Source organism: Molossus molossus, unplaced genomic scaffold, assembly GCF_014108415.1.
Source record: "Molossus molossus isolate mMolMol1 unplaced genomic scaffold, mMolMol1.p scaffold_m16_p_5, whole genome shotgun sequence".
Classification (NCBI taxonomy): domain Eukaryota; kingdom Metazoa; phylum Chordata; class Mammalia; order Chiroptera; family Molossidae; genus Molossus; species Molossus molossus.
Genome location: NW_023425388.1, coordinates 51132560 through 51151460, shown reverse-complemented (window position 1 = coordinate 51151460; position 18901 = coordinate 51132560). Strand labels below are relative to the sequence as shown.

The 18901-nt window shown below is 39.5% G+C and overlaps 1 protein-coding gene across 1 annotated transcript; it reads right to left on the bottom strand.

Annotated features, from left to right (window-relative positions):
- Positions 1-571: 571 nt before the first annotated feature.
- Positions 572-18484, bottom strand: DNAJB11 (DnaJ heat shock protein family (Hsp40) member B11). The gene is made up of 10 exons (XM_036243646.1): positions 18223-18484; positions 15321-15477; positions 10874-10971; positions 9038-9170; positions 5308-5450; positions 4477-4559; positions 3772-3829; positions 2530-2641; positions 1936-2095; positions 572-1021 (listed from the first exon to the last, which is right to left on the bottom strand). Exons 1-10 carry the CDS (start codon positions 18288-18290, stop codon positions 957-959), a joined length of 1077 nt encoding a protein of 358 aa, XP_036099539.1. The 5' UTR covers positions 18291-18484; the 3' UTR covers positions 572-956.
- Positions 18485-18901: the final 417 nt, after the last annotated feature.

Here is an 18901-nt window from a genome sequence, read left to right as displayed (position 1 = left end):
GACACTGATGGCCGGAAGGCAGCTCCACACACGGCAACGGAACCACTCAACAGCCTCGGCACTCACAGGCTGAGGCCAGACGCCCAAAAGTGCATGCGAAGTGTGACGTGACGGCAACGTGGAGAAATGAGGGGTTCACACACCATCTGAATTAGGTGCTGTGGAAGAGGCAAGATGGAATTCACAATCCCACTTCACATTCATTTTCTAGAGCCAGTGGTAATCCTAGTTCGTAACACAAACCAAAGGCTTTTCACCATGTCAACTGAGATGGGATGTGCGAAAGTGCCTTCTTCATTACTCCCATATTGAGTGAGGAAGCACACTTTCTCAAGGACAATGAGATCTTTGTGTAACCCTGAGTCACCTGCCCTAAGCTCCCTTCTGAAGACCGGCCTGGGGACTGAGCCTTTATCACTCTTCAGCAGGTTGACGCATCCATCCTGCTTGATGCGAAGACAGCCCGACTCACAGGCACCAAGGAGGGAAACTGGCAGATGAAGGGAAAGTGACCAAAATGGAGATGGAAAAGACAACAGCGGAGCTGAACTAACAAGAAACAGGAGTCCAGAAAAATTAACAACAAAATGTATTTAAAAACAGACTTCTCCAGTTGGTGTTTTCAATGAAATAGCTACCAATGAACTCCAACCCTTCATATTGTGTTTCTTTTGCTCCTAGAGTCCTCTTGCAGCTTTAATTCTTGAAACTCAGGCGGCAGCACCAGACAAGAAATCCCCAAAGGGAGAGGTATTATTAAACCTTTGCTGGTCATTCTTTTCTGAACAAAAATGAACAAATTCCTAAACCTTGTTATTCATTTCATAATGATCATTACAAGAGAAAATTAAGCCAAACTTGCATATTGAAAAAAAAAAAAAAAACCTCAAAAAAACTCGTAGATAATAAATATCGCCGATTCGCTTATTTTAAACAAAGTCCAATTTTATTCACTCTTAATATCCTTGCAGTCCATTGTATACCTTCTGCACTGATCCCTGTTTCAGTAGCTGTTTGATACCTGAGGAAAGAATGAAGAAGTGGCTCCATTAACGACAAGGTGACGTCCCTGGAGTACAAACAGCATGTTTCACATGGAGGCCCACGGAAGGACTTTTGACAACCATGATCTGAATTAAACTAGTAACCACCAAAGTCCGACTTCATCACATGTGGATACCCGCACTCATGCATATGTATGTCTAAGAGATCCCTTGTCTTTGTCTCTCAAGCATGCGTACTACACACACCCCACAAAAGGCAATCGAAATGGAATGAAATCCCTTCAGCTGCCTTCCATTCCTTTATCTTTGTCCTCTTTCCAGTTTTATTTAGGACCCACCAACTGGGCCCTCTTCTCAACCAGTCACGGCAGACATCACCCCATGCCTCTAACCCTAACGGATACCTCATCGCTCCTCTAATAGTGTGGTCTAGCGCATTTGTTTTCAGCGATTTTTTCACACCCACACATCCACACAATCTATCACTCCCTCCGTTTCAAAGCTCAGCTTACACAGCCTTTGGTAACACAGTGTCAGAAGAATTTTTACTACTGCCTTTATAGAAAGGCAAGTTTATTCCGGTCTTGTATTCACTGTTGTCAGTAGTTGGTGTCTGATGTCACTGGGTGGTTTTGCTTTTATTGCTTATCTCTTCTTCTTCTTTTTTTAAACTATGTTTTTATTGATTTTTTTAGAGATAGAGAAGGAGAGAGAAACATCAATCGGCCTCCTCCTGCATGCCTCGCACTGGGGACTGAGCCCTCAACCCGGGCATGTGCCTGACCAGGAATCGAACCGGGACCTCTCAGTCCATGGGCTGACACTCAATCCGGTGAGCCACACTGGCCGGGCTTGCCTGTCTTCTTTAGCCACCTTGTTCTCATACATCCAACACACGAACACACATGCTCACACATATTATACCCCTCACCTTCTCTTGCTTCCTCTGTTAACTGTTCTTTTGGAAAATCCACATCAAAAGTGATTATCAAAGAGCCCTTGATGTTGTTGTTGTCAAAGTTAGGGAGCCCTTCCCCTTTCTTCCATAGCTTGGCTCCCGGTCTGGTGATCTTATCCCGGGAAATGTGTACCTGAAAAGTAAAAGGGAATGACCAGAGCAGCACTGGTACTCCTGAAGTACAATACCAGCTCCTAGTGCACACTGGTGCTCCGAGCTCATGTCACATCTCAGCAGAGGCAGAGAGCATGAAGGGGCGAGGGAAACTCATTAGAACACTGGAGGCCAAGAAGAGAAGGCTTTCAAAAGAAAAGGAGAAAGAAAAACGAAACAGGAAACAAGTAAAATAGTAAGGACAAGATTGACAAAGGCTGTGCAGTCAGCTGCAAAGCTGAACTGCCCAGACACTCAGCAGTAGTGAGGAGAGGAAGCAGCACAGAGCCTGGGAAAGAAGCCCCCATGGGCTTGAAATATGACTGAAGTGGCTGAAATAACCTCAAAACCACCATTTTTAGACATGAAAGCTTTAAGAGGACAGGCAGGAAGCATGAAAATCAGCTTGTTTACCTTGTGACCATCCAAGTGAGTAATATCCATATCAAAGCCCACCAGAGACTCCACTAGTGAGATTGTCACATTTGTGTATAAATCATCTCCTCTCCTTTCAAATATTGGGTGCCTAAAACAGAATAAGGTACAAATCATTAATTTCCATCTTTCTTTGGGATGAGTTTAGAAAGTTTTTAGAAAATTTAGAAAAATGATGAATATCACTCATTTAAAAAATAAGCATTTATTAGACACTCTTTTGTGTTTAGCATTAACTGATTAAGGTGTATAAGATTTATTAAACCCTACTCTTTGGGAGCTTACAATCAGCAGAAGCCAACATACGTAAATAAAAGTACAAGTAATTGGATTATGGAAAAGAGAGAAGGACACCTTCTGGCAGTGGGGGCTGAGGAGTCGGGAATCAGGAACAGGTCTGGAGAGGTTTTCAGAGCTAGGCTCCCAAGGCTAAGTCAGCTCTAGAGATACAGAGAAGGTGGGCATGGGGGAGAATGAGGATAGGGCAAGGGGGAATTCTGGGAGAGACAAGGACTTGAGAAAATACCAGGTTTATTCAGGGAAAAGCACACGTTCCAGTTTCTCTGGGAGGCGATGAGAAAGACAAGGCGGGAAAAGCTGGGGAAAAGATCATGGAGATTGAAGTGCTGTGAGGGAAAAGTCCTAGGTGGTGGGGGCCCATTTCTCCACATTTAGGTGGGAATCTTGTTTCAAAGAATCCTTAGAAGCAAAGGTATCACTGGTTTCCAAAGTGCTAACAGGAGAGAAATAATAAACAAGAAAGCCTGAGTCCTAGGCGAAATTCTTGTCTAAGCAGCACTTCGTGCTGAAGAGAAGCCAACAGAGAGCTGTCTCTGCACAGAAGCTGCATATCATGTGATGGAAGCGCCTTTCTATGGAGAAGTCCCCCATTTCTGAATGCACTACATTTCCCGTTATATCTCAGGTCTCCTCAACTTCCCATGCTTGTTTGCTTCTCTTTAACGGCTACTTATCTTATTCTTTCCTCCTAACATCTTTTCCATTTGTAGGTCCTGAGTAAATATATAACGAAGCTCAGTCCTAGGCCCCAACCCCAAATCTTCAGTATTGCTGAGGAGTTACAAGTATTCATTGAGGGTATGAAGGACATTAAGCAGAGGAAGAAGTCTGGAAGTGCCCTGGTGGCTACCCATACTTCTATAATGTGACTCATCAGAAGAGCAGGTGCTGAGTGAAGGCCTGTAAAATTAGGTTACTTACTTGACGACTTTGATTCGGAACCTCAAGTCTCCTGGCTCTCCATCCACGTGAGGCTCACCTATCAGAAAAGATGAGAGCCAAATGTAAGCCACACATGTCTGACACTGCAAATCTATTTGGCAGTTGAGAAAATATCTTAAAACCCCTACCTAAGGTGTCTCTAGCAAGTCTCCCTGTGAAAGCAGTGTCTCTACCTGGTTGTATCAAGTTTCAGATCATTAGTGAAGACCGCCTGTGCCTCAGGCACAGCAATAGATAACTTGACCTATTTCCTAAACAGAGAATGATTCATTGATTTCTTGAACCTGAGGTCTTATAGCTTTGTTTCTTTAGAGTTTTAAATTTAATCCCAAAAGTTAGGTCTCAGAGTAAGGTACAACTAGAGTTACATATCTTCTTGCATTGATGAGTTAAAATTAATCCATTAAGGTCTGAACGCCCTAAATTTTTATATAACTTGGGCTACTTGATAGTAATTTTTGAACACGATATTCAAAGGGTAAACAGTAATGCTACTGCTTAAGGTGACCAAGCACGATGGTCATAACAGGCTTTCTGTGTCCTAAACTGACTGAAGAGTGCTGGAAAGAATATGTGCATTTACTATGTGGCCATTAAGAATAGGGGTGAGGTGAGAGTGGGAGGTACGCACAAGCAAACAGAGCAGAAAGTGATGATAATAAGACATCAACGCCAATACTGTACCTTCTCCGATGAAGGGGTACTCCATGCCATCTCTCACCCCAGGCTCGATTTCTACCTCCAGTGTTCGTTCTTCATTCACTAGTCTGAGACAGAGAGAAGTTAACATGGAAAAAAAGAAAATACAAACCAAACCCCAGACGCAAATAATTAAAGTTTTATTTAGTCTAGCAGAGCTTTGTCTTGGAAGACTATCCTGTACCTCTAGTCCACAAAGCCATCTGATATCTGTTTACATCTACTTGCCAGAACAGGACAAAACTCCTATTATATGGTATATAATCATGCAACTGCTGCCTCCAAAAAAGCCTCAGAGGACTAATTACTTTGAACTGTGTGGTCCACAACAGAGAAAACCACTCACATCGATATACCATTGCATCTGGAAGGGACAGGGTCATGTTTAGTAGGAATCTAGCAGAAGTTTATCCTATTTGAGTTTTTCCCTAATCACACAAACAGTTGATCTAGTTTTGATATATACAATTTAAGGTTCAATTAAATAGTTGTATTTATAACACAATCAGCAAATGGTACTTCTCTAATCTGAAATGTTAGCTGGACATATAATATTGCTCTAAGATTCCAAGTAGGAAAAATGAAACATCAAATGTTTATCGGGTATATTCAGAAATATAGGCCACTGCTTATTAGTTCAGAAACATAAAGGAAGATATAGAAGAAATACCATTTCTTTGTTCTATCCTCTGGCAGAACAGGAGAATGAGGAGTGAGGAGAAGGAGGGAAAAAAACTGTCTAGAGATGGACCATTAGCATTTTACTAGACAAATAAAATGGTTAAAGTATCTCTTGGTAGAACGAATGTCACTTACTTGACATTAGGGCACTCATCGCAGACTACCTCCTGGGTCATCTGGAACCGCCCTGGGCCCAGCTGGGTGGTCCGCATCTCTTGCCGACAGTTGCATTTTCGTTTGCCAGGAGCCTGCCTTGCCACAGGTTTGTTTCTAACGACCTAAGAAGTGCATATACAATATGAGCTTCCCTCAAACAGCCTTTGGCTTCCTGAACTGACCAGGGCTCTGCATATGTGCCAGGGTGGGACTTTCCCTTTTCTGGCAGCTATCCCCCAGGGAGACCTGAGCTGAGAGAACTATTTAAGGAGCTACAAATCAGCCCCCAAACAGTAATGAAACAGACAGATATTTAAATGACTCACATTCTAAAGTTGGAGAAAACGGAGTAAGAAAGAAGAGAACTGAAAAATAATGTGTAATATATCAGCATTTCAAAGGTACAAGGAAATACTACTGAGTTAAAGTAGTTTACAGAATTACTATCTTTTAGAAATCTGAGCTGTGAAAAGCAAACCCCTGAAGAACAACCACAGCCTTTAAGAGCTGGTATGTGGCTACTACCAGAGGATTAGCTCTGATTAACTTAATAAAAACGATTCCTTGTCTCAGGCAGCTCAGTCTAGGATTGCTTCAGTGCTATCTTAATTCAAATACTTTAGTACATAAGAAGAGACACAATGATCATCTCTTTGTAGTTGATTGCAATCAAATATGTTAATCCCTTTAAGTATGTGAAAGCTAATTTATATGGAGACATGTATTCTTGCTTTTACCTGTTTAATTAGTCAAGCACCTGATCACAAAGCACGAGCTCACGCAGCAGGATGATATAAATGCTTGGAGATAAATCCCTGAAAGCCTAGCAACATGCAACAGCCCAGGTCAACAGAATAAATAACAACAACAACAGTAATTAGAACAAATACTTTATAGCACTTACTAGGTGCCAAGCAATGCTCTAATCACTTTTACCTATAGGAAGTCATTGAATCCTCTCGACAAACGTATGAGGTAGGTACTGTTATTATTTCCATTTTACAGAGGAAGTAATGAAAGCATACAAAGGTTCACTAAGACAACCAAGGTCACAAAACTAACTCATGGCAGAGAAAGAATTCTAAACGAGGCAGTCTAGCTCCATAGTCCATGTTTTTAACCACTGTGTTCTCTCAAAATAATTTTTGATTAAAAAAGAATTTACTATGGGTCATTTAAATAGCAAGGTCACTGACATCCTTTACAATTAGATTAAAAAGAATTTATTTAGAAGCACACTCACTGCAAACAGTGATGTACACTGTGTACTAGCGATGACCGCAGACCACAGGTCTGGACGGGAACACGGGCATTCACTAGGCTCACCTCTCTTCTCCCACCTGAACAAGCTGTCCCGTTTTTGAAGGAGAAATGATCCACATATTTTGAATGCCCTTTTCTCTACTCTTCAATGGTATTACAAGCCAGTTGCATATTCTGTAATGTCTAGTCCTCTTTTTTTCAACTATTTGGAACAGAAGCCACAACCAAGAAGAAAATGTTTCTTGTCAAGATGATACATATGTATAAGCTATTGCTATCTCTTCCAAAATCCTGGCAAAACTACAAGAAAACATGAATTCTAGGAAACAATGGTAACACAAACGTGTGAGAAAACTCCAGAGATAGAAGACTGCTTTGAACTGGTGTGCATAGGCGCAACAGGGGCTAGCAGGGACAGTGAGATGCTGGAAAGAAGTAGCTGAAGTTCTGCTCTTGTCTTGTTCCTGACTACCTCAGGACAAGCACTAACTGGCCACCTTCCCAGAAAACAACAGACCTCAGCATCAAACAAAAACTCAAAGAAAACAAAACACAGTTAAAACCACTAGCTAAGGGCTTGCCCTAATATGTTCTGTAAGGGAAGCGAGGTGTTGATTTCCACAAAGGTCATATGAGCTCAAAGGCTAAAACAACTAGAGACCAAAGGACTCCAACTATCTACCACACCCTCCCAAATATAACTGGATAGATAACACATATATTACTAGGCACATCTATTAGAGAAAACAGTCTAAGAAATTAATACAAGCGTGGTAATACTTAAGGAGATAAAGGAAGACATTAGCAAAATGAAATAGAATAAGAAATAATACAAGAATCAAGTAGAAATATTATGTATAAAAATATGAGTTGAAATAAAGGCACAGCTGATGGGGTTAGAATGGCCATAGCTGAAGATTAAAAGTAGTGAGCTGGGAGACCAGGAGGCACTATCCTAGAAGGAAGCAGGGAAGGATAAAGAAGTTGAAATATGTTTTAATATTTAAAAGAAAGTTAAGAGCAGATAGAAGTAGAAGTGCCAATGGATTACATATCTGAAAATGTAGTAGAGGTAAATTTTCCGAAATTAAAAAAGACGAATAACTTCAAGTTGAAAGATCCCCCAGTTTTAGTAGAAAAAATAGGTAAAATGCTTTCTGATTTTAAGGCAGAGAAGAATTTCCTAAATAAGACACTAACCATAAAAGAGAACACTGATAAATATACCACAGTAAAATTAATTATTTCTTTTCATTTAAATACGCCTTCAATGTAATGAAAAGACAAGTCACAAACTGACAGGATATATTTGTATCACATAAGCCAACAAAGAATTAGTGGTAAGAATAAACTTTTCGCCCTGGCTGTGTGGCTCAGTTGGCTGAAGCATCCGCCGTCATGGTGCATGCAGAGGCAACCAATCGATGTTTCTCTCTCTTTCCCTTCTTTCTCTCAAATCAATTTTTAAATGAAGTTTAAGAGTTTTGTTTTTTTTTTTTAAAAGAATAAACTTTTCTTAGAGATTAGTAAGAATAGGGCAAAAGAAAAATGGTTAAGACATTTTGGGCAGGAAACAAATATGGTTAATAAACATATGAAAGTGCTTATCCTAATTATTAATAAAAATGCAAATTAAGACCACAATAAGATAACATTTATACTCATTTAATGGGTAAAAACTGAGAAATCTGATAATTCAAAGTATTGGAGAGGTAGGCAGTTCCATAGGATCTTTTATAAAGTGCAGGTAAAAATGTTGGTAACAATTAATTAAGAAAACAATATAATATTATCTCATACAAATGCATGTTGATTCATATTACCCAGCAATTCCAATATTACTTATAACCACCCAAGAGAAACTCTTGCTCATATGTACTTGGATATATATATATATATATATATACACAAAAATGTTCATAAAAGCATTGTTTGAAATAGAAAAAAACTGGAAATAACCAATGTGTCTATTGGTGTGTCACAGTGAAATTCTACTCAGCTGAATTATAGCTATAAGCAACAACATGGATGGAAAAAGCCAGTACCAGAAGATAATGTACAGTGTGATACCATTTTTACAAAGTCAAAAACAATGAAAGTAAACAATATTAATCAGGTATTCACAACAAGCAAGAATGGCAAGGGAAGAATAAAGACAAAATTCATGTTAGCAGCTACCTTTGAAGGGAGGCAGGGGAACGTAATAGGGAAGCAGCACGTAGGTGCATGTAAGTGGTGGTATTGTTTTTAGTTCTTGGGCTGGGTGATGAGTTCACTACACAATTACAGTGTATCATGAACCAAGGATTATGATTAAAGCAGTTCTACACAACTGGTCACTCTCCCCACCCCTAAAAGATAGAGAAGGTGCCCAGAAACCCCTCGTTTTCAGTCAAAAGAGTAAGTTCTGTGAGTCAATATGAATAGCTGTATTGTTTGAACTTACTTCCACAAAATTTCCTGCATATACTTCCTCCAAAGTGACTTCTAGATCTACAATAATATCACTTCCTCTTGGAATATTTCTGTCTTGCTGACGAGGGGTTCCTCCAAACATGAAACCAAAATCTCCAAAGAAGCTGTAGATAAGTGTAAAATTAACAGGAAAAGAAATCAGAGTTCATGTCTTACAATGACTGAGTTTTTTCACATTCATAAAATACTGTGTCCTACCAAAATATTGTACAAAACTGAAAGACATTTTTAATGCATTGGAGTTACATATTAGATATAATTTTTAATTTCTACAATATTAACTATATTGGCCCCACCACAAAAATGACTTATTTTTTAATATTGTCCAGATATATAGTATAGTGCCTGTATATAGTATACCAAGGAATTCAATTGGGCTTAATCTATGAAATAATGTTTCAATATTGAGGAATATCAAGATATAATGGGTTTATTGAGAAAGGGAATAGTATATATAAATAATGTAATGGTAAACCTAATGGTAATTTTAAACATTTGCAATGTTCATTTTATATGTCTTTTAGAAACTAACTTTTGTGAAAGCTACTGTTCTGCACAAAAATCTTGGGTATATAGTGGAATAAACTATAAAAGCTTCAGTCTTAGTAAAATTCTAAACATTAAGAAAAGGAAGTTCTGATCTCTGTAAGGCCAAAATTAATTGTGTAAGTAACAGAGGCATCACTTTGCGATGAATACAAACAGTGCACTTCAGTTGTGCAGGTGCTCTAATCCTAATGCTAATATTTGGTGTTATTAAGCCTTAGACGTCAGCACAGTGATGATGACAACTATATAATTGCCCCCTGTCAATCAACCTTGGTGAACGGATTCCTGAATCTTAAATAAAAGCAGAAAGGGAGGATTTGGGGAGGAGGTGGGGGGACGAGGGGGAGAGGTACAAACAAAATTTTTCTGTTTTGGCATCCCTAGGGATCGCTTCTAGCCAAGGGGAACAGGACCCTGCCCTAAAAGGCTAAACCCAAATCAACCCCGGGGCAAAGAAAAGGATTTCCTAATCATATTACTCACACATCTTCACAAGTACTGAAAATCTACTGTCACCCCCCAAACACTATTGTATCCGACACTCACTTACTTCTTTTGGAGAAGGGTTCACAAACCCTTTGAAAATCTGAAAAAAAACCAATAAACCCTCTCCCCATAGAAATACATATTCAAACATTTTTTTTGTATATAACTTAACCTGAAACCCTAGGTTAAGACCTCCTAGTATATGACATCATCAGGGCATGTGGAAATTCAAATGCTCAATGAAGTGGGATTCAACGAGTGGGAAGGAAAGGTGTTTACTATTCCAGCCACTTAGCACTTCCAGAAAGCCATCTCACAGCAGGCGATAGAGCCTCTACTCTAATTTCTTCACCAGATGCTGGTTATCATAACTGTCCCTCTCATGTTGATAGTATAAGAGAGGTAGCTCTAGTTATGGGAATAGGAATTTCTCTCTCTCTCTCTATGCTTACAAAAGTAACTTTGCTTATTAAATGGTTTGTAAAGGCTAATACAGTGAGGAGATGAGGATGAATTGGTTTCCAACATATATCTTCCCCTCAACATTGTCAGGGTTAATTGGACTGACACAGGTGGTAGATGGAAAGCCCTTTAGTGCTGTCTTTTCTGGAGCTCTGTGAAAAGGAAGAGCACACCGCCACAGGGAGGATGACTGGCCTTTTGGTCAAAGATCAGTTGAGTTTCACTCTTCATCAAAAGCTTCTGAACAAGGGAGCAAGGATAATTCTTTAATAATCACTAAGCTCCATTCTCAGATGGGTAAATTACATACTGTGAAAAAATGTCTCCATGGGAGCTCTGATGACCCTCTTTTAATCCCTCTTCGCCATAAGTATCATATTGTTTCCGTTTCTCACTATCTGACAGAACCTGGGGACAAAAAAGACCATGAGTTGTTAATGTTCATTAGGGTGCATTCATATTCCTGGTTTTTTAAACTCCCATACTGTACTAAGATTTTAGTTTTTATAATATATGGTATTCAGGCATGTTTTTAAAGTTATCTTCTTTAGTAGACTAAAGTCTTTGATGTATTGTTCATTTTGTAATTTCCAGATTGTTCAATTCATGTTTTTAATTTAAATTTATCCAAACCCAGTCACATAAAATTCATATCTGAGATTAACGATGTGGCTATGAAGGTGAGGGCAGTAACAGAAGAGAGGTGAGATAAATTCCCATGCAGTTTGAGTCCAGTGTGTATGCTACTTACCACCATGCTATATCATCTCCCTAAACTTTACACTAGGATATAACTATGACAAACTGCCCTTAGTGCCAGAAACAATAAATTAGGACAGCCATAAAATTTGCTCAGCCCTACATGTCTATACCACACCCCCCACCCCTCCTGACACACACACACAGAGATTGGCAAGTCAAGGGAGTCAAATGATAGACTCTCCAGAAAGGCCTTTACTGCTATATTTTCACATTTCCTTTTTCATTTTGGAGGGTCTGTAGAAATCCATTTTTGGAAGAATGCCGTCTGCCATATATACATTTAAGTTCATAACCTCCCGTGTTTGAACTGCAGAGAGTAAAAAGGAACACTGCTCTGTGAAGGTTGCTCAAGGTCAATTTCACAGCTTGAAAAGACTTTTTGAAGTTTTAATGGTTTTAGAAAACACCATGCATAGTCAAAGGTATATGCTTTCTCATTGGGCCCATTCCATACATACTACTAAAAGAATGTAAAAACAAAATAAACTTCCATAACCTTCAGAATTCTCCTTTTGAAAAAGTTTCCCCTGTATTTAGAGCACTATGCAGTATATGCATACATATATCTCCAAAAATTAAATAAATGAATACTCTTTCCTTGATATTTTTAACTCCTATTTAAACAGAGTGAAGGAGAAAGTTATTGCAAACCCATACTTGTGTTGGCTCAGGAGAAGAGGTTGGAAGTAGATGGGGCTTGTTGACTCAGCAAAAGAAAGGGAAGATCTGATTGCCATATGTAAACAGGACACACTTTTGGCTCAAGGCATAAATGACGTGCAAGGGGCCCAGCAAACATTTACTAACATTTAAGATATATTTAGAAGAGTAAAAAAATTTTGTCCTGGTAAGTTTGGCTCAGCGGTAAAGCGTCAGCCTGTGGACCAATGAGTTGCAGGTTCGATTCCAGCCAAGGGCATTTACCTCAGTTGTGATTTGTCCCCTGCCCTGATTGGGCTTATGTGGGAGGCAGGCAGTCGATGTGTCCCTCTCACATCAATGTTTCTCTCTCTCCCCCTCCCACTCTTTCCGAAGATAAAGAGAAAAATAACCTCAGGTGAGGATTAAATGAATAAATAAAAAAGTTTTGAGTATACGTGAAAGTGAGCATTCTTAAAAGCAAAGACAAATGGGTTAATCCAGAAGTGATCAGAGTATTTGACTAAAGCCACCATGGTAGACCAGGTGAGAGGAAGAAATGTTTTGGTAAATATCCTAAAAAGTAGCTACTTTGGAAAAACAGAAATGGGCAGAGTTAACTTAAAAAACAAGCAAAATCACTCTTATTATTACGCAATTTGGATTTACAATATTTCCACTTTCAAGTCTCCTTCTCTGGTCTTGTCTTCATTTGGATCAATAAGAAATACCATCTCAAAACCTCAAAACCAAGACTACTTTTTAGTCAGTTTCTTTTCAGATACTGAGGCTTCTGGAATAATTCCCCCAAAACTACCCTTAAAGTTATCTATTATCATTCACTTCCTCCTTTTCTTCTAAGGAATACAGTTTTATTCTATGGTCTTGGACATTATTTTATTTCTAAAAGAAATAAGAAAGGTTAGTTGATTGGCCAACCAACCCACAAAGTATCGACCAATTAAAATGCAGTAATCCCAGCTCAGTAGAGAAGACAGATTTGTGTTCACAAAAGATTCTTCAACCTTACAACTCTAATTTAGCTAAGAAACAAAAGCAATCAAATGAATGATAAAAAAACAACAACCCAGAACTGAACTTGTGACTTAGAAAGGTCCTTAGAGTTAAATAAACTGCAATATTATGAATGAACCTACCTAGGGTATGGCTAAAGAACATGGTAGATTCTTTAAAGAGCATGGTGAATTTATAGCTACAGCTTCCTTAGAAATTTTTTTTTTTTTTTTTTTGAGTATTGGGTTCCTAGCAAACAATGGGAATATTCACGGCAAATATAGTGCAAAAATATAGACTCCATATTATTAACAAGAAACAAAATGTTACATATAATGTAAGTGGGTACACAAACCCTCTCAAGTTTATTTGTAAGCCTGAAGTTAGATATTTAGTCCTATAGGATCCCTGAAGGTGCCAAGAGAAGAAAGGGGGGCCCCATTAGTTCTAGGTTTCAGCTGAATATAAGTCTCTGTTTTAGTTCATTCACTTCTTTAATCTAGGAAGCCTTAGGATCCCTTCCTTTGGGGTTTTTCCACTACTAAGATACTTTTCATATTTGTTTCTAGTCTTCTCACTATACAGAGATTTAACTTTAATTCAGAAATTGTAGCTCCATGATGTTTGGAGTTAATTCTTTTTTGTGCCCTTTTAGAAAATGGAAGTAAATGGTGACGAGAACTGATAACATTCTATAGTATAATTGAAATTTTCTAAGAAAGCACAACTAAAATCTCGCCACAAAGAGATAAATATGTGAAGTGATGTGTTAATTAGATGGGTGGAATTCTTTCACAATGTATACCAAATCATTATCATGAATACTTTAAATATATTATAATTTTGTCATTTATACCTCAATAAAGCTGAAAAATAAAATAACACCACAGATCTCTTATTCTATTTCTAGAGGAAAGGTGAATTACAACACATACAAACCAGCTAACTCCTAAATTAATAGAATGAAAGATTATCAACAGCTTATTTGTAAAACATTTTCACCACAGTGTTGAAAAACTCAGTGTATAACAGTTTTTCAAATAGTAAATAATTTATTAAACATTCAGTAAATATTCCTGAGTGTTGTTGTTGTTTTTTTTTTTAGCATTTATCTTCAGACAGAGTGGGAAGGAGAGAGGGGAGAAGAGAGAGAGAGAGAAACATCGGCGTGAGAGAGACACATCGAGTGGCTGCCACCCGCACAACCCCAACCAAAGACGGGGAAAAACCGCAACTGAGGTACATGCCCTTAGCGGGAACTGAATCTGGGACTCTCCGGTCCACGGGCCGATGCTCTAACCACTGAGAAAAACTGGCCAGGGCCTGAGTGTTGTTAAAAATGAAAAAGAAAATGGGAATAAGAATGCTCTGTTCTACTATATTTCATGGTGTTCTAGTGAAGAGTAAATGAGATGGTATACATTAAAGTGTTTTGACCAGATTAGATGTTGCAAATTCAAACTACTGCTATTTTGTTTGATTTGCATGAATATTTTAAAATTGAATTAGTTATTAAAATTTTACAATCAAGAGAATTTACTTAAAAATCCAGATTTCTACTTCTCTTGAAACATTAAATTATCTGGCAACAGTGTTTGCATTTGTATACGACAAAAACTGAGTGGGGCTGTGTAACAGCTGCTCTCTTGAAATGCAGCAAAAAGGCTTCACTTTGTCACAATTCTGATCAATCCATATTGATTCCCAATATGGAAGGCAGAATATCCACTGTCATGCTTTATCTTATACCTGCCCTGAATGTTATTTGTCTGGTCCATACAGGCATGCGGATTTGCAATCCTTATTTAGATTTTGTTTCTGTTTCTGGCTCCAGCTCCCAAACTGGTTGATTAAGGATCAATCTATTTATTCACCCATCAATCTAACTTTCTTTCTATCATCTTTTTCAACATTATTCTCCTTAATAAAACAAATATAATATGAAAAAGGCAGGAAATGGCATCTAAACTTTAGTGTACAATACAGCATCAACTACTATTTTTACTTTTATTTATTGCCTATTTTCAAGAAGAAATGTCGTGCCCGGCTGGTGTGGCTCATTGGATGAGTGTCGACCCATGCACCAAGAGTTCAATTCCTGGTCAGGGCACATGCCAAGGTTGTGGGCCAAATTCCCAGTGGGGGGCATGCATGATGCGGCCAATCAATGCTCTCTCTCATTGATGTTTCTATCTCTCTCTCCCTCTCCTGTCCTCTCTCTTTCAAACGAATAAAAAAAAAAGAAGAAATGGTGTGAAAGAAGAGAGTGTTTCCCTGTGTTACACAGTCTTTTCTAAATCTGTGTGTTTTATTAATACTTTATCTTTTTTTTTCTGACTCACCTCATAAGCAGCACCCAGATCCTGGAATTTCTCCTGAGCCCGTGGATCATCAGGGTTCCTGTCAGGATGAAGCTGCAGGGCTAGTTTCCTGTAGGCCTTTTTAATATCCTTTATCGAGGCACTCCGAGGCACCCCCAAGATCTTATAGAAATCTCTCCTGGGGAGTGGGTAGAGAGAAAGATAATTCATTAAGGAGTTACATAAGAGGCAGGAAAATGAAAGTACACATGTGACACATACACAAAAAAGAAGGACTAGAAAGAGAACACAGCAGAATTTGTAATGAATCTTATACACTGAAGTAATCACAGTGAGCTACTATCTACCTTTTGAGCAATGCTAGAATTATTCAAAAATGTCTATGGCATTCTTCTCTTAGAACTACCTTAAGTCAAGAAAATAATTTTCTTATTTTACGTTTACATGTTATTTTCAAACAATAAGCGTATAATAAAATTAACTCTCTCCTTTTCCCGTTACTGACGTCAAATGACTTTTGACTGTTTCCAAAGGTCAAATAACATCCTGAAAGGATGATTTTCTTTATTCAAAAAGACTGCATCTCATAAACATCCCAACTAACAGCATTGTTGGAATGTTAAAGCTGAAGTGACTGAAGTTAACTTCAGAAATTAACATACGGGTTAAGCCAAAGTCCAAATAAGAACCCTGAAAGGAGAAAAATATCCATTTGGTCTCAGGAGGTGCAAATATGCTTATGGTACAAGCTGGGTATCAAGATAAGGTAGAGATCCACAGACCTCCTTGCAAGAGACTATACTGGAACCAAATTAATTATAAAGGAAATCTTTGCAAGAAGGGCCAATGGGAAGATAGACTAAAACTATAATAAACTTTCAGAACAGGGACTGTATCCAACCCATAAACACATCCGTAAATAGTCACTGAATGAAATAAATAAATAAGCATGCTCACAAAAATCTATTCATTTTGCCAGAGTCACTTTAGCCACCAAAGTTATTCTGAAAATGCATTCATTCTGTCAACAAAGGGGATGAGAGTTGTTCACAATGGACACACTAATGTAGCAGTGATGGTAATTTTATAAAGCAGTGAGATAAAACATGCATTGGGGCACCAAGATTTGGGTGATATAAGACAGATTTAACTTTGGGTGGTGGGCAAACAATGCAATATACAGACGATGTATCACAGAATTGTACACTTGAAACCTATATAATCTTAATAATCAATGTCGTCCACAATAAATTTAATTAAAAAATTAAAAATATTTCATAAGCTTTTAGTCACACTATAGGAAAATCATTTAACATAAGTTTTAAAAATTATCACCCACAAAGGGTTCCATGAGGATTAATTAGGTGCTTTAACCTTGTCCCAAAAATCTGCAAAAACTTTATATCTCTTGAGATAAGAACTAACTAAATAAAAAGGTTCACTAAAGTTAATAACAAAAAAGCTAACTGTATAAAGAATAAGGCTTACTTACAATATGCTTAATATAAAAATAGTTAAGTAACAGCTCAGGAAAATACAGGAAAAAGATAGCCGGCATAACTCAGCATCAAGATTACAGTGCCCAAGAGACACCTTTATAAAAGACTGAAGTTTGCCCTGGCTGGTTTGGCTCAGCGGTTAGAGCATCAGCCTACAGTCCAGAGAGACTCAGGTTTGGTTCCCACTAGGGGCACGCACCTTGGTTGCTGTTTGTCCCCAGCCCTGGTTGGGTTGTGTGGGTGGCAACCACTGGATGTTTCTCTCTCTCTCGTTCCCTCCCACTTTATCTGAACAAAAAATGGAAAAACCTCCTCAGGTGAGGATTAAAAAAAAAAAAGACTGGAGTTTAAAGCTACAGTATTAACAATATTTATACTGATATTTTGTTTAAACACCTTAGTGTTCTTATTGCTTTAAGTGTAAAAAGTACTAACAAAAATAAAGCATTACCTAGGAGAAGTTAATTTGTTTTTTCTTTACAGCTCAGATGTTTTTTAAGAAAAAAATGACAAAGTTTAAGCATGTATGCAAAGGGGGAAAGCCTTTAAAAGAGTAACAAGCACTTAAATTTTAAAGCGCTGCTAGGTAGGACTTTCTCTGAGAGCAACCTATTATTGGTTAGAAGCTAAGACCTTACTATTCCCTACATTCTAAAATATAAGCTTGGAATATCATATCCTGTGGTCACTAGGCTTATAGGATCATGGATCTTAAAGGCTGGAAGGATCCTCAAGAGTTCAGTTGGTCCTACTCCCTTCATACGGGAAACACATTATTATCCTCATGTTATGAACATGAATTTAGGTGGTTCCTTCAAGGTCACATAATTCATAAGGGATAGGGGTAGGGGGTTAGAATCCCAGTGTACTACCTGTTGGTGAAATGCTCTTCCCGCACATAACACCATTCAGCTTTTCAAAATGTACCATGGAGAGAGACAGTGAGGCATGATGCAGCTTAGGCTCAAAATCCCAAGATGCTGTACAAGGACTCTCCAAAGGGTGCCTTGTTCCCTCAATTTAATTTCCTTCAGTCCCAGCATGTCTTCCCTACATGTTCTGTTCACTTCCTCACTCAGCCTGGCACTAACTCACCCACTTTAATATCAGCTCCCCAATGGCTCGTTGCAGGCTCAATATTCGTCCTCTGCTCCAGCTCAGCAGCCCCCTTCGTTCCGCAGTGTTTGGTACCGCATCCAACTCCCAACCCTCCGGACAAGTCTAGCTCTATAGGACTTCTGGATCTAAGCCCTTCTCACTCGTGTCACCCACTGCTCTCCTAATCTCCCCACCAGCCTGGTCCCCACTACCCATTCCTCCACCCCACTGTCTCACCACGGCTACGAACCCTCCTCCTACTTCCAGCCTCGTCCCAGCCAAGACTGACTCACGGGCCCCGTAACGCGCGGGTGCCCGTTCCTCACCCGGCGATCACGGCCCCGATGAGGTACAGCAGCAACAGGCAGAAGGTGCCCAGGTTTTGCGGGGCCATGGTTTCTCTGTGCCAGTCTCTATGCCGGCCCCTGTCCAACACACTCCTCACTTGTCGCCGCCGCCGCCTCGGCTCGCCAGCCCACCTGGCCCGGAAAGGCCACCTCACGCCGCGGGTCTCCTGCTGGGTCCGGAGCGACGCAAGCTGGCCCACTCTTCTGCCAGTCCACTTCCCGGGAGTCTCGAGTCCCGGTGAGAGAAGCCCCCAGCAGATGAGAGCCAATCGCTGCTCCGGACATCACACGCGACCGGCTCCTCGCAGCCAATCAGCGCAGTACACTTCACCTCCGAGGCGGCGCGGGCGGCCAGTTAGGCTTAGGAACTGCAGCCGCAACTCCTGGCCAATGAGAAGAGGTAACGTCAGAGAGTCGCGCCGCCGCCGAAATCCTCTCAGTCTCGGCTCCAGCGAGTCGTAGAAAAATACGTAAAGGGCCATAGGGAAATTAGTGCCAAAGCAGAGTACCCAAGGTACACGAAATTCCCCGGCCGCCTCCTCTTATTCTCTACCAATCACAGGGCTTTTCCTCCAGCTCTAACCAATTGCGGGAGGAAGGTTCGATCCCGATGGACAGTCTCGGAATTTCATTCAAATGGAACTATGCTGTACAGGTA

Bases quoted from the DNA above. Each gene is read 5' to 3' on its own strand.
- DNAJB11 (XM_036243646.1), bottom strand. From the start codon at position 18,290: ATGGCCCCGCAAAACCTGGGCACCTTCTGCCTGTTGCTGCTGTACCTC. The intron at 5,451-9,037 runs GTAAGTTCAAAC...TGCACTTCTTAG, and splicing joins ATGCAGGAAATTTTGTGGAA to GTCGTTAGAAACAAACCTGT. The intron at 4,560-5,307 runs GTAAGTGACATT...TCTCTGTCTCAG, and splicing joins GATGAGTGCCCTAATGTCAA to ACTAGTGAATGAAGAACGAA.